A 26,114-nucleotide genomic window follows, 5' to 3' on the forward strand; every position below is an offset into this window, starting at 1 on the left:
ATCTCAAGCACTGTGGTAGGCAAACCACTACGAGGTTTGGTTATTTTTCCAATTAACTCCTTCTCAATTTTTATTTCTTGGACATGCCTACTCCTGTAATACCTAATCCTGTGATTGTGGACTTCGAATGTAAATAAACACTGTACTAAACCATGCTTGCTAGCTTGAATGTGGGATTTGTTTTGCCCACACTGTACTGAACCGTGAAGCGCCCTACGTGACCGCCCCACTCTCCCAGGGAGGCAAGTGTGTCTGTTTTCTTTTTAACATTAATCTTTGTTAACATTAATCTTTGTTAGCAGGCGTTTTCTCAACTCTCCCGAATCAACCTGCACCCAATTCACGTGAAAGTAAAAGAATTGAAAGGGGAATACAAAATGACCAAAAAGTTCTGATCAGATTTCCTCGGACTTTTAAATGTTCACCAGGCTTCAGTATTGGGTATTTTGATATATATATATATATATATTATACGTTTGTTACTTTCCAAGGCTGCATCGTGACTGATTATTCACTGCAAAGTGCGGTAAGTGTGAGTGCGTGACTCAGGAAAAGGGAAGATTTTTGTTTGTGAGTGTCAGATTGGAGTCAGTGCAGCCTCACCCACACACAGGGATAGAGATAGAGGGTGAGCGAGCCCGGGCTGACTGTGTGCTCCACGCTGCAGACAGAACCCAATCATGCCAGCCACCAGCCGCTGATCACGCAGCCCGCGCCCTCCCATTCGCCAGAGGGCCAACACACCTTTGTGCCTGATTGGTTGGTGCTGGGCGTTTCGGTCCACCCCTCCTCCCCTCCTCCCCCCAACACACACACACGCTCACTCTGGCTCCGCCCCCTCCCCCTCGCGGACGCTCCACCTGAATGGAGCGCGGGTGGGCGGGGCTGGCTGTCCTGAGCTGGTAGCAATAATTGCAAAGTGGCTAACAGTGTAGCGGGAGCCCCCTTTGTGTGACTGCACCTAATTCACTGCTGAAAGGGAAGCCAAGAGTGAGTATCTGTGTTTTTTTTACATGCATACATAATTTGCATTTTGTTTTGAGGCAAGGCTACAGAATAAAACGTCTTCCCTCCCTCTTAATCCCATTCAGTTGATGCATTTTGTGATTATAATGTGAAACAAATTAATGGCTGTACATCCATGGATTTATTCTGTACTTTTAAAGTCCTACCTTGTATGCCTTCTCGAAACCTTTTCGTTCAGCCCCTCCCCGGGAATTAATTTCAACAATTGCTGTTAATTCCAGTTGATGCAGGAAAATCCTGTCTGATCTAACTGCGTTTGGTGAACTAATAAGCGAATATGTCATTTTTAAGCAAATTGGTCGTCAGTGATGGTTCCTCTGAACGGGAGCATCCCTCTGTGAAATACTACTGTAATTTCAACCCCCCCCCCCCCGCCCCCCCCAATCTTAATGGTGGTAAACAGCGTGTTTCTGTTGTTGGATAGAATACTATCGAATAACGTCACAAGCAGAAAGGTAGAAGTTTAGCATTCCTGCGTTGGCTGCTTCTTTTTCTTTTTGCACCGTCCTGTCTCGGGTTTTCTCTTTTTTTTGTACTGACACCAGTGCCTACTTTCTGTATCCTCTGCCTGTTGTCGGGGCTGGAGAGAGAAGGCTGTCTGTGTGTGTGTGTGTGTGTGTGTGTTGGAGCTTGTTTTGGAAATTGGGGGAAAGGTCGCTGCAGTGACTAGTTCAAGTTCGTGCAGCAGCTCAGCATGCAGCCTTCACATGGGGAGAGGCTGCACCAATCCACTAGCTTGTAGGCGGGGTCCGGGCTGAGCAGAGCCGGTCCGGAGCAAGAAATGTAGCCCAGGTGGGGATAGGGAGGACACAGATGGGATGTTCTTCCTTGACCCCCACATTCGATTTTCCTTCTAGGGTCCTAAATGTACCACGTACACGTAAGACCCCGAATTGAAATTTAAAAAATCTCCCTGTCTCTATGTGCAGACACTGCAAAGGAAACTTGTTTAAGGACTCTCAGTATCCCATTGCCTGTGAAAGTGAAACACGACTAGATGCATGTAATGTAAACTAGGCAATGTTTAGCAAATGAGTGTGACAGATTTTATACAGATTATTTTGTGTATAGGAATGGTGCATGAATTATTTAGGATTGCTAGAAAATCGAGGCAAAAAAGGTAGAAACATGCACCCATCAATTTTCCATTTGTGGGGAGAATTTGATGCTTCTAAACTTTACGTGTTTAGCAATTAAATATTTAATAAATGTTGTAATTATCCTTTGTGACTGTGGTGGTTTATTCCTTGCCTGTTCTCATTGACCTCGACACATTTGACACAGTTGGCCAACTATTTTGTGGTACCATTCCTATCTGTATGAATGTAGACACTGCATCCCTAGCAATGGCTTCTTTACTGACCTCTACACTATCACTGCTGGACTCACCTAAGAATCTATCCTTGGCCCAGCTCCTCCTGTCCTGTCCCACTGACATCATTCACAGACACAGGTTCAAATTCTATATGTATCCTGGTGAAACACTACTTCTCTGTCGCTTATCTCAACCCTATTAACACCCGTGCTGTGTGATGAGCTCATGCACGAGTCACAGTTTCCTCCAGTTAGCTGTGGTGAGGACTGAAGTCATTGTCTTAAGGCCCTGTCACAAACTCAGCTCATTTATCACTGACTCACCCTCCCTCCCCAGCCATTCCCAACCAGAGCATGGAAAGCCTTGGTATCATAGATAAAAACAAAAAACTACTGCGGATGCTGGAAATCCAAAACAAAAACAGAATTACCTGGAAAAACTCAGCAGGTCTGGCAGCATCGGTGGAGAAGAAAAAACTCACCTGCCCTTACTCTTGTGTGTACTAAGTCTGCCCTGCTCATCATCCCTTCAATCCACATTGGCTTTCATTTCCAAAAAAATTACATAAAAATCTTTCATCTCATTTTCAGCTCCCAGGCCCTACCCCTATTCCTGCAATGTTATGCAGCATTTTATTCTCTGATGTTCTTTGGTCCTCCATGGCTAAACTCCATATTTGTTCCCATTCATTTTTACTTCCTCTACCACCCCATGTGAAGCACATTGGGATGCTTTCCACATTAATGATGTGAGATAAAATGCAACAAGGGCTGACTAACTAATTATGTGATTAACTAACATGTTCTTGGTACCTAACTTGAATTCAGGTTAGGACAAAATTGAGTAGCCTCAGACAAATGTATCTTTGTAATAAAATAAAAATAATCCTTTGAAGGGTTCAGAATAAAACTGAATGAGCACACCATATTATTTTTTTATTTGTTCTTGGGGTGTGAGCATTGCTAACGAGGCCAGCATTTGTTGCCCTGTCTCTAATTGCCTTCTGTGCATAACCATTCTGATTCTTGAATTGCTGCAGCCCATGTGGTGCAGGTACTGCCACAGTGCTGCTAGGGAGGGAGTTTGTGGGTTTTGACGTAAGGACAGTGAAGCAATGGCGAGATAGTTCCAAGTCAGGATGGTGTGTGACTTGGAGGGAACTGGAGGTGTTTCCATGTATCTGCTGCCCTTGACCTTCTAGGTGGCAGAGGTGCAGGTTTGGAGGGTGCTGTCGAAGGAGGCTGTTTCACTGTATGTGTGTAGTTGCTCCAAGAATTTTTCCCAGTGAGCATGCTTCCAATTGTTTTGTTTTTTGAAAGGTTTTGGATGACAAAGATTTGCATTTATTCTTTGCTTACTTTTGGGTCAAGGTATAACTGTCTTGATCGTAATTTCCCTCTCCTGGTTCTGCATAATGGCTGTGTACTGTTGGTAAAAATCTCAGTAACATGAAAGCTTGTCCACACTTGTAACTTGCACAACTGCTGGGCTCCCACCCGCCTATGGCTTTCAACCTCATGTGTTTTCTTATCTATTGTGTGATTTGTTTCAAAATGGCAGCTGGCTGTCTCCCCATAGAGCCGGGAACGGCGGGGCCTGGGGAATTTGATTGAGTCTTTGTTAAATTGCTCTGCTGGGCTTTGTAACAATAAGGCCAAAGAGCAGGTCAGCATGTTTTCATGTTATTCCTGTGGGGTGTGTAAGGAAGATAATAATTCTTAAATGCAAAAGGATTTTGTTCAAGCTCACGTAACTTACATGTATCCTTTCTCTGAACTTAAGACTTTAGGCATTTTATCTACGTCAGACTATTGGTTACTTTAGTTTGGACTTGCCAGAAGCTGCCCACAACCTGTGCCTCCAAAAGATTAAACTAGTGACTCATTGCCACAGGGTTTTTGCTTCGCGGTTTTTTTCCAAAAAGTACCATGAGAGGCAATTCATGGGTCAGAAACACCCGTGTATAATTGACGAGTTGGACATGTTTTTCCTCCATGTACAGGCTGGGAGGTAGCCATACCAGAAGTGTGCCAGTTTTACAGAGCCAGCTGGTGCACAGTCAGAGCCATTGCTGAGGGTCATTTGTGAATTAGGGAAAGTTGAGCTCTGTGTAGGCACACAATGATTTATGGCACTGAGTGTGGCTCGCAGGCTTCTAACTGACAGCAAGGTTTCTAAGTTCAGAGAAGGGATAACAATCCCATCATTTTGAAATGTCAAGACAGAACTGTGAATGACTTGAGTTCTCTCAATCTTTAAAGATGTACATTTGGCTTCACAATGGAGTGTACAGAATACCTAGAATATCAAATCCAATATTGTCATTGACCTATTTCTAGCAACACAGTTCACGTTTCAGCTTTTGTATTTGAATTTTAATTAAAATGGTGGGGGAGTGGAGCTTTAAGTAAGTTGTATGTTAGTAAATTTACTGGTTTGTATTCTGTATTTAAATTTAAAATATAATTAGAACAAGGAAAGCCTTCAGTTACTTATCCTGGAAACCAGGCACTTTTTAATCATTGTCTTTTAACATATCAACATATATTTGTAATCTTGCATCAGCATGCATTTCCTGTTGCTCCACACGTCACATTTTGATGTCAACTTTTTCCCATTATGCCTTCATTAACTTGTTGTCATGTAATTATATCTTTCTCCCAGTTGTGGGCATGTAGCAGCCCCCCACTACCCCCTCTTCCCCTTGTAACATTCAGCCCCTCAGCATGTAGAGCAGAGAAACTCCTAAGCTCCAGCCAAACCTGTGTCCCAAATTGCCATAAACTTTGGTATTTAACCGTATCAGTTTTGGACACTTTGATTTTAGAGTATTTGATGTGTGATCTTAAAATGGAGATTGAATTACATTTGTACATCTTGGTCCAATTATTCCTCATGATCTAAGGCTATTCACCTGAAGAATGCGCTTGGTCCTTGCTCACGTCGTGCAAAGTCATGTAACTGGAAATTATTTTTTCTATGAAAGAAGTATAGCTATTCAGATTTTGGTAGGATGTAAGAGTGCAAACATTCTGCAAGTTAACGATGCCCTCTTGAACTACGAAAAATGCGCAAGAGTAGAATTGTAAATCAGGCTGTTGTGACTGGAGAGATTATCTTCAGGGTGAAGAACTAGTGGTCAGAGTTTTAACAATGTCCCTAATAGTGCTGGAAGCAATTTGAACACATGGTATTGTACAAGAAGAACATTGTATTTCACTGACAAATGTTACATTTCCTGTGGCATGATTGTATAAATAAAGCAGCATTTAGACAACAACAGAGACAAAATGGATATTAACCAATAGTGAAAGGATTAGGAAATGTCCAAAAGTATTGTCATATAGACATATTTTGAAGAGGTTTATAAAGGTTAAGGACAGAAGTAGCGAAGGCAGAGGTCTTAGGAAGGAATAAGTGACAGCCATTCGCTGACTCATTCCTCAGGGCAGTGCCTTGACAATCAGGGTCAAGCTGCCTGGTTTAAATTTCAAACAATGCTTGGCAGTTAACTGTCAGTCAGCATCACTGCTGCATTATCCATGGCAACGCCTCTACCAATCAGAGTCCACTTGCCAAACAATCAGCTTCTCATACTGTACAAATATGTTGTTTTCCCTCGATATTGGTATTCTTGTGAAGTGACCTGATGAGTGCAAGATGAAAAGCTTCGACAAGTCTCTTTCTTTTCAGCTTTACTCAAGTTCTGTACTAACAAATGACTAAATAGTCCAAACTACATTTACCCCTCATCGTCATCCCATAAGACTTCATCTCCTTTTTGTTCATCCAGCTACCTAATCTAATCTTGAAAGTTGATATCATTTCTGCCTCTACCACCTAGCCACGAAATAAATTATACCCCCCCCCGCACCCCCCCCCACAACTCTGTGCAAAGGACTTTCTCCTGCCCTCCATTCTAAGTCTCCTATATATGGCTTTAGTCTTCCCAGTGTTCAAAAGAAGGAATTTCTGACTCATCCACAATTTGATGTCAAATAATTTGATATAACCACGAATATAGAGTTGAGGGTGGTTGTGGAGAGTTAACCTTGTTAATACTGGCTGCCTACAGATTATATAATTTAGGTGTGGCGTGTAAGAAGATAAAAGGTGGTCACCAAGGGCAAAACCATGGGGAACGCTGGACATGACTGCTTGGCATGGAAGAAGGAGCCGTATCTAGAGATGCGCTGGCTAGAATTTGGACAGTTAAGAATGGTCCGAGTAACAGTAATTCTACAGAGTTGGAGCATGAAGCGAGGGAGGATGGAGTTGGATTGTTTGATTGAGAGCTCAGCAGGGACAACAGTTTGCATTCACAACCTCAAAGGTAGCTTTGAGCAAGTCAGCCAGCAGTTGTGGTTAGGGGGTGGCTGAAGATTCAAACAGGCTTGTCAAACTGTGGAGCAAGTGTTAACAAGGACCTTGGAGAGGACAGGAAAGTTCAATGCGGTGGTAGTTGTATAGAGAGGATGGGACCAGTGTTTAGTGTTTGGGGTGGGGGGGTGGTGATGGATGTTTTGTAGAGATGAATGACACTTTTACAAATGGGTTGATTAAAATTTCTGTGAGCATTGGGGTAAGGAAAGGTAATTGACTGAGACAGGGTGAATGTAGCAAGAAGTGGGTCTTAAAGATGAACCTGTCAATAGCTGGAGGGTTAGTCAGGGAGGAAAGCTTTACTGTTTAAGATGTTCTGACGGGGTGCTCAAAAAGGCCTACATTGTACTAAAGCTTGGGAAGAATCAGTAAAATCTTGACATTTAGTAATTTATTTGCATTGCTGGAGTCAGAGGGGAGGAAGGAAGTAGTCTGACCTATCAAACTGCATCTATAATTAATCAGCATTCTTGTATTTTTCTCTCAATAGGTGGAAATAATGGAGACCGAGTTCAAAACATGCTGGGACAATGAGCGCTCCTGGAGCGGCAGAACAGAACAAGGTGACATTGAGGCCGTTGAAGCACTCATGTCAATGAGCTGCAGCTGGAAACCAGACAACAGAAGTTATACTGAGCTGAGACCACTGACACCGATGTCTGATGAATCTGAAGAAGCTGAAGATAGTTTACTGCCCAGTTCTAAAGATTTCCACACATTTCCTCTGTTTGTAAGTAACTATCCAAGGTGTTGCAATACCGAGAATTAAGCAATGCACCCAATTTATAGCTCAAGGCATTGAAGAACGGCCTTCCTCAATGGCTCACTGTGTAAATGTAATTGGTGATGTAGTGAGCTATCAAACCAGAGAAGACCAAGGTTTGATCTGTGGTGTTTTAGTTCATTTTGGCCAAGGTTGCTGTAGAGCAGTTTAAAGTTGGTCTCTCTGTCCCAATGCTGAGGTAATGGAAAACCAACCAGCTTGTGGATGGAGCTCTGTTGCAAGTGGTTACGTCGGGATCAGGCTTGGCCGTGATGCCCTCGTGGTTAAATAAAACCAGTTAGGCCCACATGTGAAGATTGCTACTTGGCAAAGGCTTTAGAAAGCAGCCTGCTCCTGCAGAACTGTACCCCAGCAATGGTTGGTATGCTCAGAAAAGGAAAAAGGCATAGCACGGATTTGAGGGATTAGCAGTCAATGAAAAAAAGAATTTCATTCTTAAAGCACCTTCAGGAAGTTCCACAACCGATAAATTGCTCTTGGGTACAGTCACTGTTGTAATATAGGCAAGCTCCCACAGACCATCTCCAGTGAGATGTGTTAATGTTTATGATGTTGGTTGAGCGATCCATACTGGTTGGGAGACCAGGACAAGTCAGTTGCTCTTCCTTGAATAGTATCATGGATCTTTACCTGATATGGACAGCGCCTCAGTTAAACATCTCATCTGAAAGATTGCATTGCTAACCATGTAGCACTCCTTCAATACTGTACTGAAACCTCTTGCTCTGTTTTTAAATGTACATCTTATCTTTCACAGCAATTTTTCAATTTAGAACCTGACCCTTTCTTCTTTTCTTTCTAGTGTCTAACTCCACCGTATAGTCCACCTAACTTTGAGGCGTCTCAAATGGTTCATCATGCAATGCCGGTCTCTTCCACTGTATTGCCTAAAGTGGAGCTCCCTTTATCCAGACAAACCAGCAAGGACATTGATGCAACATTGCCACTGTCTGTAGGTGTAAAATTCACACCGAGCACAAAACCAGCAGATGTATCTACAAGACAACGATCCCAAGCCACAAGTGTGATTCGTCATACTGCAGACGTATCCCCCTATACAAATGGTTCTTGCTCCGTTAAGGTGGCCCAGATCTTTGCCGATCAGAAATCAATACACTCGACAAATCCAGTGGGCAGAAATGAAGAGAAAAGATTGGAAAGTAATGGCAGTAGAATGAAAAATTGTGCATCACATGAACTAATTTCTTCAATCAAACCAGTAAATGAAAGCAATAAAGGACCAATGGTAGAACAAAATCAGAGCCAATATTTAGCACCAACTGTGAATTCCATGTCATTGTTGGGACAAACTCTCTTTTCAAGTTCCCAGCCTCCTGTCATCCCTCGGAGTCAGCAAGGCTCAATGTTGGTGTCGTCACCAATCTCTTCCGGTGTGCCGTCAATGCCCATCATCTGCCAAATGCTACCAGTCAGTACAAACAGCCCTGCTACGAAGCACCCGACCCTGAGCCCGTCTGTTGTCTTCATGGGAGCTCCAGTTTCCAAAGGTGCCCTGATGTTCATTATGCCACAGCCTGCAGTCAAGTATACAAAACCGCTAGTTAATGGCCTAAACAGCAGCAAACTTTCTCCTATTGCTCCGGCCCCAGGCTTCACACCACCAGTCCAGAAGATTGTTGCCCAGGTCAATGTAACTCGACACCGCAGTCACATCTGTGATCACCCAGGCTGTGGAAAAACTTACTTCAAAAGCTCTCACCTGAAGGCCCACAAAAGGACTCACACAGGTACAGTATTTGTAATTTGGGGCTTCTTACAGTCCCCCCCACCCTCCCCCGGAGGCTAAATGTAGGTTGGTCAGGTTATCAAGGTTTTGCTAACACCAATTTAGGCAGCCAGAGATGCTTAAGAGCATGCAGCTAAATGTCCCTCTGATTCACTCTCCATTTACACAGTGGAAGATGAGCATCTCATCTGCAGTAACTAGGGGTGGGACATGCCTACAGCTTCTTTTACACTCTTTTCTTCCAAACCCTGAAAGATTCACAGAGTATTCAGTACATTTTTCAGTAGGACCAACATGGCAGTTTTTTAATAATAATCTAAAAAATAAAAACAAAAAACTGTGGATGCTGGAAATCCAAAACAAAAACAGAAATACCTGGAAAAACTCAGCGGGTCTGGCAGCATCGGTGGAGAAGAACAACGTTGACGTTTCGAGTCCTCATGACCCTTCGACAGAACTAAGTAAAAATAGGAGAGGGGTGAAATATAAGCTGGTTTAAGGTGGGGGTGGGGAGAGGAGTTGGTAGTCGATGGGGGGGGGAGGTGTGGTTGTAGGGACAAGCAAGCAGTGATGGGAGCAGATAACCAAAAGATATCACAGACATCTTTGTTCAGAACAGTTATCTTTGTTCTTTTGTCTGTGACATCTTTTGATTATCTGCTCCTATCACTGCTTGCTTGTCCCTACAACCACACCTCCCCCCCCACCAACTTCTCTCCCCTCCCCCCACCTTAAACCAGCTTATATTTCACCCCTCTCCTATTTTTACTTAGTTCTGTTGAAGGGCATGAGGACTCGAAATGTCAACTTTGTTCTTCTCCACCGATGCTGCCAGACCTGCTGAGTTTTTCCAGGTATTTCTGTTTTTGTTATGGCAGTTTTTTAAAATCAACTACTATTTCTTGTAATCTCATGAGAAGAATGATAATTATGGGTTGCTCCAAACTAGATCTAAATGGGATAATACACAATCTTGTTGAAATATTTGTCTTTGAAGGGGAAAATTGACATATTTTGATTCAGTATGGAGGCAAATTAATTGATGTAATTTTGAACGGAAGGTGCCCAAATGACGAATGCAAATCGTGCATATTTGTGTTTCTTTTCAAAAATGTAACGAGTTTATTGCTGTGCATCCCATTCCAGGTGAGAAGCCCTTTAGTTGCAATTGGGAAGACTGTGACAGGAAGTTTGCCCGTTCTGATGAGCTATCTCGGCATCGCAGGACCCACACAGGCGAAAAGAAGTTTGTGTGCCCGATGTGTGAGCGCCGGTTCATGAGGAGCGATCACCTGACCAAACATGCTCAGCGGCACCTGTCTGCTAAGAAGCTTCCTAACTGGAAGATGGAAGTGAGCAAACTGAGTGACGTTGCCCCGCCAGTATCGACTCCCTAATCCGGGCAGCCTCAGCGATCGCATTCACTCTGACCACACAGCAAACACTTTCTTGATGGGCACAGTACTTCACTTCTGCAAAATGTCGAAGAGGATATGAGAATGGCAAGATTTTATGTATTATAAATATATCTTGGAAAGGTTTATGCATTAGTGCGAGCAGAGCATAACATGCTGAACTGAGATCACTGCAATACAGGAGAGCTCGGTGGACAGTTTGGTTCACAATCGGGAACCTGTGATTTACTGCACTGAAAGAAAACTGTACTCGTTTTTGTCACAGTTCGTGCATGTGTGACAGCATAGCTTTGAGAATTGGGAAGTATGGAAAGGGCTCTCTGCTTACTCACCCTTTAACTGGGAGAATGTGTGAAACAGCTTTTCCCTACCTCTCTCCATGTGTAGGGGGCAGTTAGTTGCTAGTCAGCTCACCGACACCGAAGCTTGTTTGAGGTGCCAATGAGCGGATGATAGCAGCAGTTGGTTACTGCGCCAGCATGGTAACGCATCCACGGTCTGAGGGCGTAAGGAGAAGCACGGCAAGAGCCTCCCTCACATGCCGCTGATCACAGTTCATGTTGGTGAATAGAGGAAATGATGGAACCATTGTGGAGCATCTAGGACACTGACGGAAAGGAGCAGAGAGACGAGACTCAGCAAGAATGAGCACCATCATATTGTACAGTTACCTTTGCCACTGATGCTGGGATAGAAATTCGTCTTGGGTGTTAGTGTAAAACAGGAGGGATCACATCAGCCGCCCAGCCCAATAATCGGGAGCTGAATATTGGCTGGGGCCTATAACAAACCAAAGCAATACCACCAGCTCCCTGCAAATGCCCCAAATGAATTTCTGCTCCATTATCTCTGCCTTAGGAAACTATGGTGATTGAGCATAAAGGTTGCTCAGCATATATAAAAGCTTAAAAATGTACGAAGGTGAATCCTGTAAAACCAATTGTTTGTGCTTTTTTTTATGGGACTGCTGAGTTTACAAAAATACAGTAAGTTAAGTTTTTGCAACTCTTTTTTTTCCTCCTGGAGGAATAGTGGAAGTTTGTCATAGAATTTCCACAGTCACTGGGGTAAGACTATTGCTGGACTTTAAGTTTATAAATCTTACTGCAGTTTATTGCCTATTTTGTGGTATTATTTATTACATACAATCTCCACGGACTGTTCTTTCGAAATCTACTTTTTTATTGAACTTGTTCCTTGTCTTCTCCTCCATGGGTGTACTCCTTCATTAGCAGTGCATCCTCCTTTGCCACAGGCAGTTTGCAGACTGTGAGGCAAATGTTTATATCGGCGTCAGTATTTTCCTATCTTCCACAGAATGAAATGTATCTGTATGTCTTATCTTTCCATTCACTGTGGCAGTGTTTTTTTTGATTAGGATATCCCTTCTGTAAAGACACTATGTCATGTTCCGTTAACTGTACAATCCTTTTTATCCAACAGGGTTAAGGGTTTGAAAGCTTAATTGTTGCTTGATTTAAGAGTATTTAAGAGCACCTTTTTATGACTCAACTGCAAGAATTTTTCTTTCATTGATAAACCTTGTTTACAGATTTGTTAAATACTCAAGGCAATAAATTTTCTATTGTACATTAATTTTGTCTCCAGTTTACATTAATGTTTTATTAATGCAAAGGGTCAGTGCAGCGCTTCTCTCCACAAGATATAGCGGATACTTAACAGCGATCTCACAGTCCGGCCTCATTTGGATCAATCTGGAACCAACAATGAGCTTGGTTTTTTTATTTCAGGCAGTATAACTAATGCACGCCTCTCACTATTTTTGCTACAACTGGTGGATCGCCAGCGGCATTGCACATGAGTTGAGATCAAGGGCAGCGCGTGGGCTGAGCAGCATTAGGTGAAGAGAGGGTGAAGGAGTCAGAGGAAGGAGAGAGAAGCAATCTGCATCGGTGTGTTTCGTTTTTCCCTGCTCCGGAGAGATGTGGATCTTCAGTCCACTGGAGCAGGAATGCAGTTCAGTTTTGTTTTTTATCCGTTCACAGGTTCGCCGGCAGGGCTAGCATGTGTTGCCCATCCCTAGTTGCCCTTGAGAAGGCAGTGGTGAGCCGCCTTCTTGAACCGCTGCATGTGGTGCGTAGGTACACCCACAGTGCAGTTAGGCAGGATTTTGACTCAGCAACAGTTGAAGGAATGGCAATTTAGTCCCAAGTCAGGGTGGTGTGTGAATTGGAGGGAAATTTGCAGGTGGTGGTGGAGTTTCCATGCATCTGCTACCTTTCTAGGTGGTAGGGGTTGTGGGTGTGGAAGGTGCTGTCGATGGAGCTTTGGCGAGTTGCTGCATTGCATCTTGTAGATGGTACACACTGCTGCCAATGTGCATCGGTGGCGGAGGGAGTGAATGTTGAAGGTGGGGGATAGGGTGCCATTCAAGTTGGCTGTTTTGTCTTGGATGGTGTCGAGCTTCTTGAGTGTTGTTGGAGCTACACTCGCACAGGCACGTGGAGAGTATTCTATCACACTCCTGACTTGTGCATTGTAGATGCCTTGTGGACAGGCTTTGGGGAGTCAGGAGGTGAGTTACTGCCCAGTGGTGGGGAGGGGGCTGAGTTTTGGTGGTTCGGAAGGAGGGGTGGGTCACTATGCCAAAAGCAGGTTTTGTTGCTCGAGATCGAGATGGGAATGGTGGAGGGGAGAGCTGGGCTGGTATATGGGGACAAGTTTATGTTCTTCGGGGAAGAGTACCGGGGCTTTTACCATTACTCACTGAGGAGATGTTAATGAGTGGTTACTTAGAGTTCTTGAGGTTGGGTCACTAAGTCACGATTGATGCGTTGCAGGCAAAAAGTAAGCAGCCATGAGCAAGATGCAGCGAGATTAGGGCCGGAATTTTCCAGCCCCTCGTGCCGGCGGGATCTTCCGGTCCCGCCAACATGAACGGAGATTTCAATGCCTCACTGACCCCACCGTGGGGAACCTGCTGAGGGATTGGGGGAGGGGGGCTGGAAAATTCTGGCCTAGGTGGTCCTTTGGAGGCTGGAATTCTTGAGAGGAATGGTTATTTAAATGTACCCCAGATTAAGAATCGGGCTTATTTTTAATAGTCTAGTACATATGAAATAGGAGCAGAAGTAGGCCATTCGGCAACTCGAGCCTGCTCTGCCATTCAATAAGATCCCGGCTTATCTGTTCGTGCTTCACATTCCACATTCCTATCTACCTCCGATAATCTTTGATTCCCTTGCCTAATGAGAATTTATCTACCTCTGTCTTAAAAACATTCAATGACCCCGAGTCCACTGCCTTCGGAGGCAGAGAATTCCAAAGTCGCACAACCCTCAGAGAGAAAAAAACAATTCTCCTCATCTCTGTCCTAAAAGGGCAGCCCCTCATTTTAAAACAGTGCCCCCTAGTTCTGCAAGAGGAAAATTCCTTTCGACATCCACCTTGTCAATGCCGTTCAGAATCTTATATACTTCAATTAAGTCACCCCTCACTCTTCTAAACTCCAGTGGAAACAAGCCCAGTTTGTCTAACGTTTCCTCATAAGACAGCCCACTCATTCCAGGTATTAATCTAGTAAACCTCCTCTAAACAGCCTCCAACGCGTTTACATCCTTCCTTAAATAAGGAGACCAAAACTGCACACACTATTCGAGATGTGGTCTAAACAATGCCCTGTATAACTAAAGCATAACATCCTGAATTTTATGTTCAATTCCCCTCATAATAAAGGAATGCATTCCATTAGCCTTCTTAATTACTTGGTGTACCTGCATACTAACTTTTTGTGACTCATGCATTAGAACACCTAGATTCCTTTGCACCTCAGAATTCTGCAGCCGTTCTTAGTCTAAGTAATACTTTTTATTCTTCCTGCTAAAGTAAACAACTTCACATTTTCCTACATTATGCTCCACCTGTCAGATTTTTGCCCACTCTTTCAACCTATCTATATCCACCTGCAACCTCCTTATGTCCTCTTCACAACTTACTTTTCTACCTATCTTTGTGTCATCCACAAATTTAGCTTCCATATCTTCACTCCTCTCATCTAAGTCATTGATATAAATTGTTAGAAGTTGAGGTCCCAGAACAGCTCTCTGTGGGACTCCATTCGTCACATCCTGCCAATCAGAAAAGGGCCTATTTATGCATACTCTGCTTTCTGCCAGCCAGCCAATCTTCTATCCAGGCTAATATGTTACCCACTACACCATGAGCTTTTATTTTCCACAATAACCTTTGATGTGGCACCTTATCAAATACATTCTGGAAATCCAAGTACAGTATTTCTACAGGCTTGCCTTTATCCACAGTGCATGTTACTCCTTCAAAGAATTCCAATAAATTGGTTAAACATCATTTACCTTTCACAAAATCAAGCTGACTCTTCCCGACTCTTACCTTGAGTTCTCTTAGGTGCCCAGCTATAAGCTCAATGATCGATTCTAACACCTTCCCCATGGACATCAAGCTAACTGGCCTATAGTTTCTGTTTTCAGCTTCCCTCCCTTTTTGAATAGAAGGGTTATATTTGCCACATTTAAGTCTGATGGAACCTTCCAGAGTCTAGTGAATTTTGGAAAATTAACACCAATGCATCTAGTACATCATTAGCCGCCTCTTTTAAGACCCTAGGATGAAGTCCATCAGGACCTCGAGACTTGTCAGCCTGCAGCTCCATCAGTTTGCTCAGTACCACTTCCCTAGTGATTATAATTTCACCAAGTTCCTCTCTCCCCACCACCTCCTGATTTACAGCAAGTACTGGAATGTTTTTTGTACCCTCTATAGTGAAGACAGAAACAAAATATTTGTTCATTTCATTTGCCATTTCCTTATTATCTATTAACTCCCTATTCTCACTCTACAGAGGACCAACACTCACTTTACCTACTCTTTTCCTGTTTAAGTACCTGTAGGAACTCTTGCTATCTGCTTTAACATTTCTAGCTGGCTTCTCTAATTTCTTTCTCCGGATTAACCTTTTAGACATTCTCTGCTGTTCTTTATATTCTGACCAATCATCTAACCTGCCACTCATCTTCATGCAGTTGTATGCTTTTTCCTTACGTTTGATGCTTTCCTTAACTACTTTCATTAACCATGGATGGTGAGTTCTCCCCTTAGAATTTTTCTTCATAGTAGGAATATACTTGAGTACTCTGAAATATCCCCTTAAATGCCTGCCACTGCTTCTCTATTGATCTGTTCCCTAGCCTAGTATATCCCCGTTCACTTGAGCTTGCTCAGCTTTCATGTCCACAGAGTTACCCTTATTTAAGTTTAAAATACTAGCCTTAGACCCACTCTTCTCCCTTTCAAACTGGATGTAAAATTCAATTCAATCATATTGTGGTCGCTGCTACCTAGCAGTGCCTTTACTCTGAGTTCATTAATTAATTCTGTAACAATACACAATATCAAATCTAATGTAACCTGCTCTCTGGTTGGTTCCAGAATGTGCCGCTCTAAAAAACTGTCTCAAACATTCTATGAACTCCACATCCAGGTTACTACTGCCAATCTGATTTTTCCAGTTTATATGTAGATTAAAATCACCCATGATTATTGCTGTCCCTTTATCACAAGCACCCAATATTTCCTCTTTTATACTTGTGGTTCCTACATTGTGGTTACTGTTAGGGGTTCTGTAGACCACTCCCACTAGTGACTTCTTTCACCTACTATTCCTGATTCCCACCCATAACAATTCTACATCCTGATCTTCCGAACCAAGGCCATCTCTAACTATGCCATCTTTGATCAACAGTGCAACCGCTCCACCTTTACCTCGCTTCCTATTCTTCTTGAATATCATATACCCCTCAATATTCAGGACCCAATCCTTGTCATCCTGCAGCCATGTCTCCGTAATGGCTATTGGATCATATCTATTTACTTCAATGTGCGCTATCAATTCATTTACTTTGTTATGAATGCTACGCGCATTCAGATACAGAGCCTTTAGTTTTGTCTTTTTGTTATCTTTGTAACACTTAATTTTGACTATTGGTGTATTCTTAGGTTTTATCTCTGTCCCTTCCTGTTATTCTATGATCCTCATTTCCCATATTACTATTATGGTGTCCTCCCTTGATTTGCAACATGTACCCTCATATCCTTTGTTTAGTTTAAAGCCCTCTTTACTTCCCTAGTTATGCGATTCACAAGAACACACAGCCCAGTATTGTTCCAGCGTAGACCGTCCCAATGGTACAGCCCCAACTTTCCCCAGTACTGATGCCAGTGCCCCACAAACCGGAACCTACTTCTCCCACACCAGTCTTTGAGCTACGCATTCATCGCTCCAATCTTATTTCCCCTATGCCAATTTGCATGTGGCACAGGTAATAATCTAGCAATTATTACCTTTGAGGTTCTGATTCTTAATTTGGTACCTGATTTCTCATACTGACTATGCAGAACCTCCTTCCTTGTCCTGCCTATGTTGTTGGTACCTACATGGACCACAACGACTGGATCCTCCCCCTCCCTGTGCAAGTTCCTCTCCAGCCCTGAGCAGATGTCCCAAACCCTGGCACTGGACAGGCAACACAGCCATCTGGACTCTTGCTCTTTGCTGCAGAGAACAGTGTCAATCCCACACACCATACTATCCCCTACTACCACTATATTCCTGTTTGTTCACCCCGCTTGAACGGCTTCCTGTACCTTGGTGCCATGGTCAGCCTTGCAGACCCTGCTTTCATCCACACAGGTTGAGAGCACTGCAAACCTGTTTGACAATTGCAAAGTCTGAGGCTCCTCTGCTACTGTCTGCTCGGCTTCATTACCTGTCTCACTGATGGTCACATCCTCCTGTCACTCACTGCTGACCAAAAGAGGCATGACTGTCTTCTGGAACAAAGGGTCCAGGTATTTCTTCCCCCCCTCCCTTATGTTGCGCAGTGTCTGCAGTTCAGCCTCCAGATCAATAATCCTGACCAGGAATTCCCCTAGCTGCTTACACTTTCTGCAGACATGTTTGTCATGGATCGCCTTGGCGTCCAAAAGCTCCCACATTCCACAGCTGCAACATAACACCCGTTCTGCCAGTGTTACTTGTGTTACTTAGTTAACTTAATTTAATTAAATGAGTAATTAACCTAGAATAATTCCTATATATACTATACCTCTTTCCCCTGTGCGTCGAATTCCCACATGAACCTAATTCGTTACTCACTCTGTCTCCGTCTCCTAATCAAGGTGCAAGTTATTCCTGTGATTGGCAGATGGGTTATTATATTGAAGGTGGGGGTAGGGTAAAAAGAATGGTGCGAGATGTACCTGTATTCAATGAAACCAGAGTTCAAAGCAACAATCAGAGTTTAGAATGGAGAAGATCTGTTCAAAGGGGAGCTGCGATGTTCACCCTACACTGGGGCTGTCACTAAGGTTAGATGAGTGGAGGAGTTCATTCTGTACACGGGGACTGTCACAACTGTGTTTGATGAGCCCCATTATTATTAAAGGATCAGCAATTGCATCAATCTTGCCACTGTGGCTAATTGCCATTTTTAGCGGTATATTGATGAATTAAAATTGTGTTATTGATGCCAGAAAGTTTGTTTTATTGTAATTAAGTCTAAACAATAACAACCATTCAGATTTTACAGTAAAATTGACAACGAGGCTAATGGTACTCACCGTTATTTAAGGGTAAATGGTACAGCGACTTCAAACGAGGGACAGATGGTGTGGTGAAATGCTGATATCTAAATGTTGCTGTTTGAGCTGTGCCATTGCATCAATAGTTTCACGATTAAAACATTTCGCTGTCTGCACCGCTGTTGAAATGTTTTAAATACTGCTAAGCTTCGACATTTATGTGGTAGATGCCAACCAGACTCATCACAGAAAATTATATCTTGTTAGCTCAAGCATATTTAACAATGTGATAAATGTTAATTACTGCCTGTCAAACTCTTTGATACTGAAAATGAATAATTACAAGTGTGGAGTCTCATTCCTTCCAGTATTGTTCAAGATATTAAAAAATCAAACATTTAACTTTCCTTTATGTCTTTAGTCCCTCTCTCCCTTAATCCAAACTCTCTTTCCCACTTATTTATTTCTCTTTCTGTACCTGATTTGACATTGAGTTCATTCACTATAATTTTGCAGTCTGTCATTCTGGCTAAGTAGATATACAGCTCTTAGTCCTGTTCACTCATACCCCAGGTGCGCACTTTCCCTCAGTGTGACATTATCATTTTGCACCTCCAGCAACTTGCTGTGCAAAAAATAAAGGCACCTAAATGTGCAAGGGCAAGTATAACTGGTAGCAGATGCTATTAGATGCCCTGCTGCAGTAAATTCTGGTCTTTGGCACCCTGTCAAATTGTCTTCCTTTTAATTGAGCATGATACAAAATTTTAAAACGTTTGTCAAGGTTGCTACTGCATAATCCAAGCTCTGCTGAGTGACCCTTTGATGACTGTAGCAGTTTTTTTTTGGAAGCACTCGTAATAAGTTTGGAATATCAAGTTGGGGCATCTCACAGTGCTATATAAAAAAAACACTGCAATGCTGCTTCCAATTGTGAAGTACAGTGGGAGTATCAATTTACCTATCATGTTAGATTACTGTTTCATGAAGGCTTTCAGAGCCTCGCACGTGTGGCCCTTCTTTATGTGCGAGTCTTCGTGCTGATGGGTTATTCAAGTGTGGGGCCCATTTCAGTCAAGTCTCACCCAGTCTGGGCACCACCAGCAGCTGGTGGAATGAGTCAGGGTCCATTCCTCTTTATCTCGATGCACTGTGGCTGCAAATGGAAATGTATCCATGAGGCCCCTCATACCATTTTCCACCCATTAAGAAATTGAGCTTGGAAAATCCCAATAAGGGAGACGGGTCTGGCATGCACTCCTAGTGTGCAAGGCTCTGCGCCAGGAATGCTAAAGGGAAAAACATAAACTTTTTCCTCTACTGGGTGTGGAGGGAGGCCGGTTTGGTTTCCTCCACACCCCACAGCACAACCCTTTCCTGACTTCAGCTAAATCAGCACAAACCAGACCTTGCCTTAGTGCCACATCAGAACTGGGCCGGGATACATCCGATGTATTTCTAAATATGTCCAACTCTGTAACTGGTGTTTTTTTATTACACTCAGTATGGAACAACTGGGCCAATTGCTTGCAGACAGGTTTTATAGGTTAGTGGCGTCACCAAGTGGTCAAATGCTTGGGCAGCAACTTCAAATTATTTTAATTCATTCAAGGGATGTGGGCTTCGCTGGCTGGGCCAGCATTTGTTGCCCATCCTAAGTCAGTTCAGCTGTTAATTGAAATTTAAGGTTTACTTTCTAGAACTATAGAATGTAAAATCCAAGAGGTAATGCTGAGTCACTATAAACCCTCAGTTAAAGCACTATGTGCAGTATTAAGCTCCACATTATTGGAACGATATTGAGGTTTCAGATGGGGTACAGCACAGATTGACAGGGGGGAAGCCTGGTTAATGCAGATACAAAGAAAAATCTGAAAACCTGGTGCTTCTCTCATTAGAAAAATGCAGATGACAGGAAGATGTGACAGAAGGAGTCGATTTTCCGCTCATTACATCAGCATAATCCCGCTAAACCAACACAACATTTTTGGGGAATTTGAAACGCAAATTCCATCCAAGTTACATTCAAAATCACTGGTGTTTGTGTTTTCCCTGGTTCAAGATCCAATTCATCCATTTCGAGTGAAGGAATTTCTTCTCGTCTCAACCCTAAATGGCCATTATTCTGAAAGTGTGACCCTGTGTTCTAGATTCCCCCAGCCAGGGGAAATGTTTTGTCAGCATCTATCCTGTCATCCTTAAGACTTATATATGTTTCCATTAGATGACCTCTCATTCTTCTAAACACCAGTGAATATAGGTCTAGTCTACTCGATCCCCTCCTCCTAGGACAATTCTCTCTCCCCAGGAACCAGTCAAGCGAATCTTCGTTATATACCTTCTTGGGCAAATGAGACCAAAACTACACACAGTACTCCAGGTATGGCCTTACCTATATCCTGTATAATTGTAGTAAGAATTCTTTATTCTTATGCTACAATGTCTTTGTAACGAGAGCTAATTGCTTGCTAAGCCCGCATGTCTACTTTCTATGATTCATATTACAGAGACAACCAGGTCCCTCTAAATAGAAACATTTTCCAGTCAGTAACCATTCAAAAAATAATCTACGTTTAATTTTTCCTACCAAAGTGAATAACTTCACACTTCCCCACATTGCATACCATCTGCCATGTTCCTGCCCGCTTCCCCGACTGTCTATATCCCTCTGCAGTCTCTTGCACCACTTACTTTCCCACCAAACTTTATATCATTAGAAAACCTCGATAGGTCACACTCAGTCCCCTCATCTAAGCCATTAATATAGATTATAAATAGCTGAGGCCCCAGCACTGATCTTTGCAGTACCCCCGCTGGTAACAGTTACTATGGGAAAATGTCCCATTTATTCCAACTCTGTTTTCTGTCTATTAACCAATCCTCAATCTAAATTATATTACCCCCAACCCATGAGTCCTAGTTTTGTGTAATAACCTTTTGTGTGGACCTTATTGACTACTTCTTGAAAATCCACATTGACTGGTTTCTCCTTTCCATCTTATTAGTTACATCCTAAAAAAGACGCTAACAGATTTGACAAACACCATTTCCTTCTCATAGATCAGTATTGACTCTGCTTAATCATGTTTTAATTTTCTAACTGTCCTGGTTAGTACATTCTAACATTTTGCCTACTCCTGATATTAAGATAACTGGCCTGTAGATTCCTGTTTTCTCTCTTATTCATTTCTTAAACACTGGGATTATGTTTGCTACCTACCAATCCTTGGGAACTGTTCCAGAATTTACGGAATTCAGGAAGATCAAAACTAATGCACTATGAGCGGGATTGTCCGGTCACGTTGGCATCGGGCGTCATGGCGGGCACGAGTAGACAATATGGCGAGAAGGCCAAAAATCGGTTTTACGCCATTGTGAAGCCAGTTTGCGGTCGTCAATGGCGGGCCGCATTTCCTGTCACCACATGTCGGGAACTTAAGTTTAATACTCTAGCACCTCATTAAAGCCCTGCTCACCAGAATCATCCCCAACGTCAAATTTCCTGCCCACATCGGCGTGACTTCAGAACGGCTTCATGACTGCCTTTAAAAGGCATGCACCTGGTGACCTGAACTCCGAGGGGAATGTAGAGGTGAGTGCACACAACCTTGAGCAGCGCTCACAAGCATCTCCTCTAGGACATCAATGAAGTGGCATTCTGGGGGACACAGGCAAGTCGCTTTTTCCCAGCTGGCTTTCAGTGCGGTGCCACAAGCGTGGGTGAGGCCAGGGGGCAAGGCAGCACAGACTGGAGGACACAAGCATGTGCCGGGGGGAGGGGGAGGTGTTGGCGGGGGTGAGGGAAGTGGCCACGCACTTGGGAAAGCTTGTCAAAAGTGAGCATTCTTCCACAGCTGAGACCAGTCAGCAGCAGCTCCATTGACGTGCTTGGAGTCGGGCCTCTGAAGCATTTCTGCCCACTCGAGCAACGCAAAAGCATGAAAGTGTCACCAAATGCACCAGAATGTTTCAGCCCTTGCGTGCAGACTGCAAATTAATGTGCGTTTTAGAGGGCAGTAGCACAATTGGCCGACTGGGCAAGTTGTACAATCTCCTTGCTAAAGCTGGCCTTGGAGCTCACATCCATGGTGGAGGTGCTCACAGTCCCTTGTAATGTCATCATCCCGGTTTGGACCAATCTCCCCCATGGTTCATGCTAACAGCCTTGTAGCGTGGGTTGGGAGAATGCCTGTGCCTGAGCTGAGAGCACAGACCCCAGGAAGCAAGAGTGCTGGGATTTGCACTGATCTCAGGTTTGCCACAGGTGCAGGGCGCCATCGACTGCACTCATGTGGCACTTAGATCTCCATGGCAACAAGTGGTCAACTATGTCAACTGCAAGAGCTTCCACTCACTGAATGTTCAGGTGATGTGCAACCACCACAAACGCATCCTAAAGGTCTGCACACAATTCCCAGGGAATGTCCATGACTCCTGCATCCTTAGCAGGTCTCAGATCCCTGACATCTTCCACGGTCCAGAGAAGCTGCAGGGATGGCTCCTTGGGGACAAGGGCTACCTGCAGAGGCCATGGCTGATGACACCGTGTGGCAGCCTCAGACTGCAGCAGAGCGATGGTATAATGAGGCTCATGTTGCCACCTGGACTTTGGTGGAATGTACGATAGACAGCTTGAAAATGAGATTCCAGTTCCTTGACAAGTCTGGGGAAGCACAGTCCACCAAGCGTGTTGCGCATCATCGTCGTTTGCTGTGCGCTACATAACCTGGCACTGCAACGGTGGGGAGGACCTGGCTGAGGAGAAGATAGAAGAGCTGCACGTCTCCTCCAACGAGGAGGACATCGAAGGGGATGAGGGTGAGGAGGTCCTCGAAGGTGAGGACGCCGGCAATGAGGCCATTGCACTGGCCAGATGAGGCTGGCGCACTCGAAAGGCCCTCATTGCTGCAAAATTCGTGGAGGATGATGATGAGATGCAATGAGGACAGTCCTGACATCCTCACCCTGCATCTGTGAACGTTTGACTCCTGTGTGGCTGATGGCAACGCACATACCCTCAGTGCTCAGGTTCATGTCATGGAGATGCAGCAGAGACTCTAATAGTCACTGGATTCCAGGAGGATGATGATGACATGCAGTGAGGACACTCCATAGATCTCCAAATCGCCTCTGTGAATGTCTGACTCCTCTCTGGCCGAGGGCAGATTGCTTGCGCTCTGTGATCAGGCTCATATCATAAAGATGCAGCCGTGAAACTTTAAATACACCTGTTCCTATGTCCGCTTTCAGCACCTGACCCCTTCAGGAGCACAGCGTCGCTGGTCACAGATGCTGAAGAGATGGGGGCCAGCCCCACCTTAAAGGTGCTGGGAGCACACAGGGAGAATGACGGAACTCTGTGACACCTGCCCACGACATTCTGGCAGCAATGACAAGCACCATCGCGGAGCAGGCATCAGAAATGTGTCCAGGGAGCTTGAGGCTGGACCATCACTTTAGTCTGAAGGTTACACATTGCACAGGGAAGAGGCCCTGGACTGAGACACCTGCCTTTATCTTGTGCAGGAACCAAGGTTTCACATCTGAATGACATGAACACTGCTCATCAGAACAAGGAGTCAAAGGCAAGGAGACATTCTTGGGAGTTTATTGACAATTAGTGAACATTATGTACAAGTGATTAACACCCATGCCCAGGCTGTGCAACTATGTCTTCTTAACCTTCCTAACACTGCCACTGCGTCTTGCTGCTCCCCGACATTTACAGTGGAGGTGGAGGCAGCCTGCTGACTCTGTGGTGACTTTGACGTGTGTCCTCTGGAGGGCCGAGGCCTGGAGGGTCCCAGCTTGCTTTAGGTGTCCTGCTGTGGGCCAGCTGCATCATTCTCGGCCTGTGGAGCTAGAGCTGTGGGGGTCAGAGAAAGAGGGGATTTGGATTAGCCGAACATTCCTGGGGTCACCTGGGTGGATGGTCCCAGGGTGTGCACCTGCTGGTCCTCCTCCCTATGGGTGCCCAATAGCCCCTGGCTGACTCCTTGAGGAGAAGGGGAAGCTGGAGTGAGATTGAACTCCCCACACCCCTCTCATGTTGACACTGTTGGATACAAACTAAGGCATCAGTGAGGAGTTCAGCCCAAGTCACAGTGCAGGACTGATGTCCTGGACCAAGGTTTCCATTGCGGCCACCATCCTGCCAGTGTTGACCTCAGGTCATCGGCATGCTGGTGCTATCACCTCGGAACAACGGCAAATGGACTCCTCTGTCACCCCTTGCAGTCTGAGGAGTGCACCAGGCTTCCCTTCCTGATGTTCCCGTGATTGTCTTTGCATCTCCACCAACTGATTGGGGACTGAGTCCAGAGGCTCATCATCTGACTCAGACTCAGCAGATTTCTTGCCTCCAGCAGTGCTCCGAGTGCCAGCAACCACAGATGCCCCTGCCTCCACCTACTGTGAACAGGTTGTGTGGTGTGCTCACCAGATTGTGATTCTGAGGCTGCTCTACATCTAGATCGCAACAAGGTGTGTGTCACCGCACTGGTGGAGGGTGTGGGTGAGCGCCATGATGAATCTTCAACAGTGCTGCCCTCAGGGTCCTCATCTGAAGTGCTCTCGGTGCTGGGGTCGAGGTCAAGGTTGCCTGAGGGCGACATGGCAGATGTGCCTAGGAGAGGAATTGGAGATTATTAATGTTTGGCAGCCGTGTTGAACACAGAACAGTGGACTCAGAGTAGCAGTGCCAGAGGGATGATCTGGTGCGGGATCCTCACGTGGATGTTCACCGCCAACCTCACCACCACCGCAGGAATGGTCGACGTCCTCTCCAGCCAGCTCCAACGCACAACTCTCGAACGGAGTGAGGACCTTGATGTCCGGCACTCCGTCCCCGGTCTGGATGAGGATCATTCTATTCTAACGTGCCAGGTAAAATCAAGCAAGTGCAAAATGGGCATCTGACCCAACACCCAGTTGGGTTTGGTTAAAATTGGGTCTTATGTGAACATTTAAGATTAGGTTGGGCAGGTAGGTGAAGGGATAAAGAGGCATGGGAACAGGAGGGGTAAATGTGATTGGACGCACTTGCCCATATGAAGGGTAAACACCAACATGCACTGAAGGCCAAACAGCCTGTTTCTGTGTTGTAACTTCTATGTATAAGCTGATTGTTGACTTTTTCTCATACCATCTTCCACAGTGAGGCACTGTTTCCGTTGACAGGGCCCTCAACCGTGTCCGGCCCATATCCCGCGCATCCTCCCTCACGCCTTCTCCTCCTTCCCAGAAACATGATAGGGTCCCCCTTGTCCTCACTTATCACCCCACCAGCCTCCGCATTCAAAGGATCATCCTCCGCCATTTCCGCCAACTCCAGCATGATGCCACCACCAAACACATCTTCCCTTCACCCCCCTTGACGGCATTCCGTAGGGATCATTCCCTCCGGGACACCCTGGTCCACTCCTCCATCACCCCCTACTCCTCAACCCCCACTTATGGCACCTCCCCATGCCCACGCAGAAGATGCAACACCTGCCCCTTCACTTCCTCTCTCCTCACCGTCCAAGGGCCCAAACACTCCTTTCAAGTGAAGCAACATTTCACTTGCATTTCCCCTAACTTAGTCTACTGCATTCGTTGCTCCCAATGCGGTCTCCTCTACATTGGAGAGACCAAACGCAAACTGGGCGACCGTTTTGCGGAACACCTGCAGTCTGTCCGCAAGAAAGACCCAAACCTCCCTGTCGCTTGCCATTTTAACACTCCACCCTGTTCTCTTGCCAACATGTCTGTCCTTGGCTTGCTGCATTGTTCCAGTGAAGCCCAACGCAAACTGGAGGAACAGCACCTCATCTTCCGACTAGGCACTTTACAGCCCTCCGGGCTGAATATTGAATTCAACAACTTTAG

General features: G+C 44.7%; 1 protein-coding gene across 1 annotated transcript; it reads left to right on the plus strand.

Annotated features, from left to right (window-relative positions):
- The first annotated feature begins 837 nt into the window (after nt 1–837).
- On the plus strand, nt 838–12,266 carry LOC144679527 (Krueppel-like factor 10). The gene is made up of 4 exons (XM_078540006.1): nt 838–990; nt 7,215–7,454; nt 8,311–9,256; nt 10,402–12,266. Exons 2-4 carry the CDS (start codon nt 7,224–7,226, stop codon nt 10,650–10,652), a joined length of 1,428 nt encoding a protein of 475 aa, XP_078396132.1. The 5' UTR covers nt 838–990; nt 7,215–7,223; the 3' UTR covers nt 10,653–12,266.
- Nucleotides 12,267–26,114: the final 13,848 nt, after the last annotated feature.

This window comes from Cetorhinus maximus, chromosome 4 (genome assembly GCF_964194155.1).
Source record: "Cetorhinus maximus chromosome 4, sCetMax3.hap1.1, whole genome shotgun sequence".
In the NCBI taxonomy this organism is placed as follows: Eukaryota; Metazoa; Chordata; class Chondrichthyes; order Lamniformes; family Cetorhinidae; genus Cetorhinus; species Cetorhinus maximus.

Bases quoted from the DNA above. Each gene is read 5' to 3' on its own strand.
- LOC144679527 (XM_078540006.1), top strand. From the start codon at position 7,224: ATGGAGACCGAGTTCAAAACATGCTGGGACAATGAGCGCTCCTGGAGC. The intron at 7,455-8,310 runs GTAAGTAACTAT...TTTTCTTTCTAG, and splicing joins TCCACACATTTCCTCTGTTT to TGTCTAACTCCACCGTATAG. The intron at 9,257-10,401 runs GTACAGTATTTG...ATCCCATTCCAG, and splicing joins CCACAAAAGGACTCACACAG to GTGAGAAGCCCTTTAGTTGC.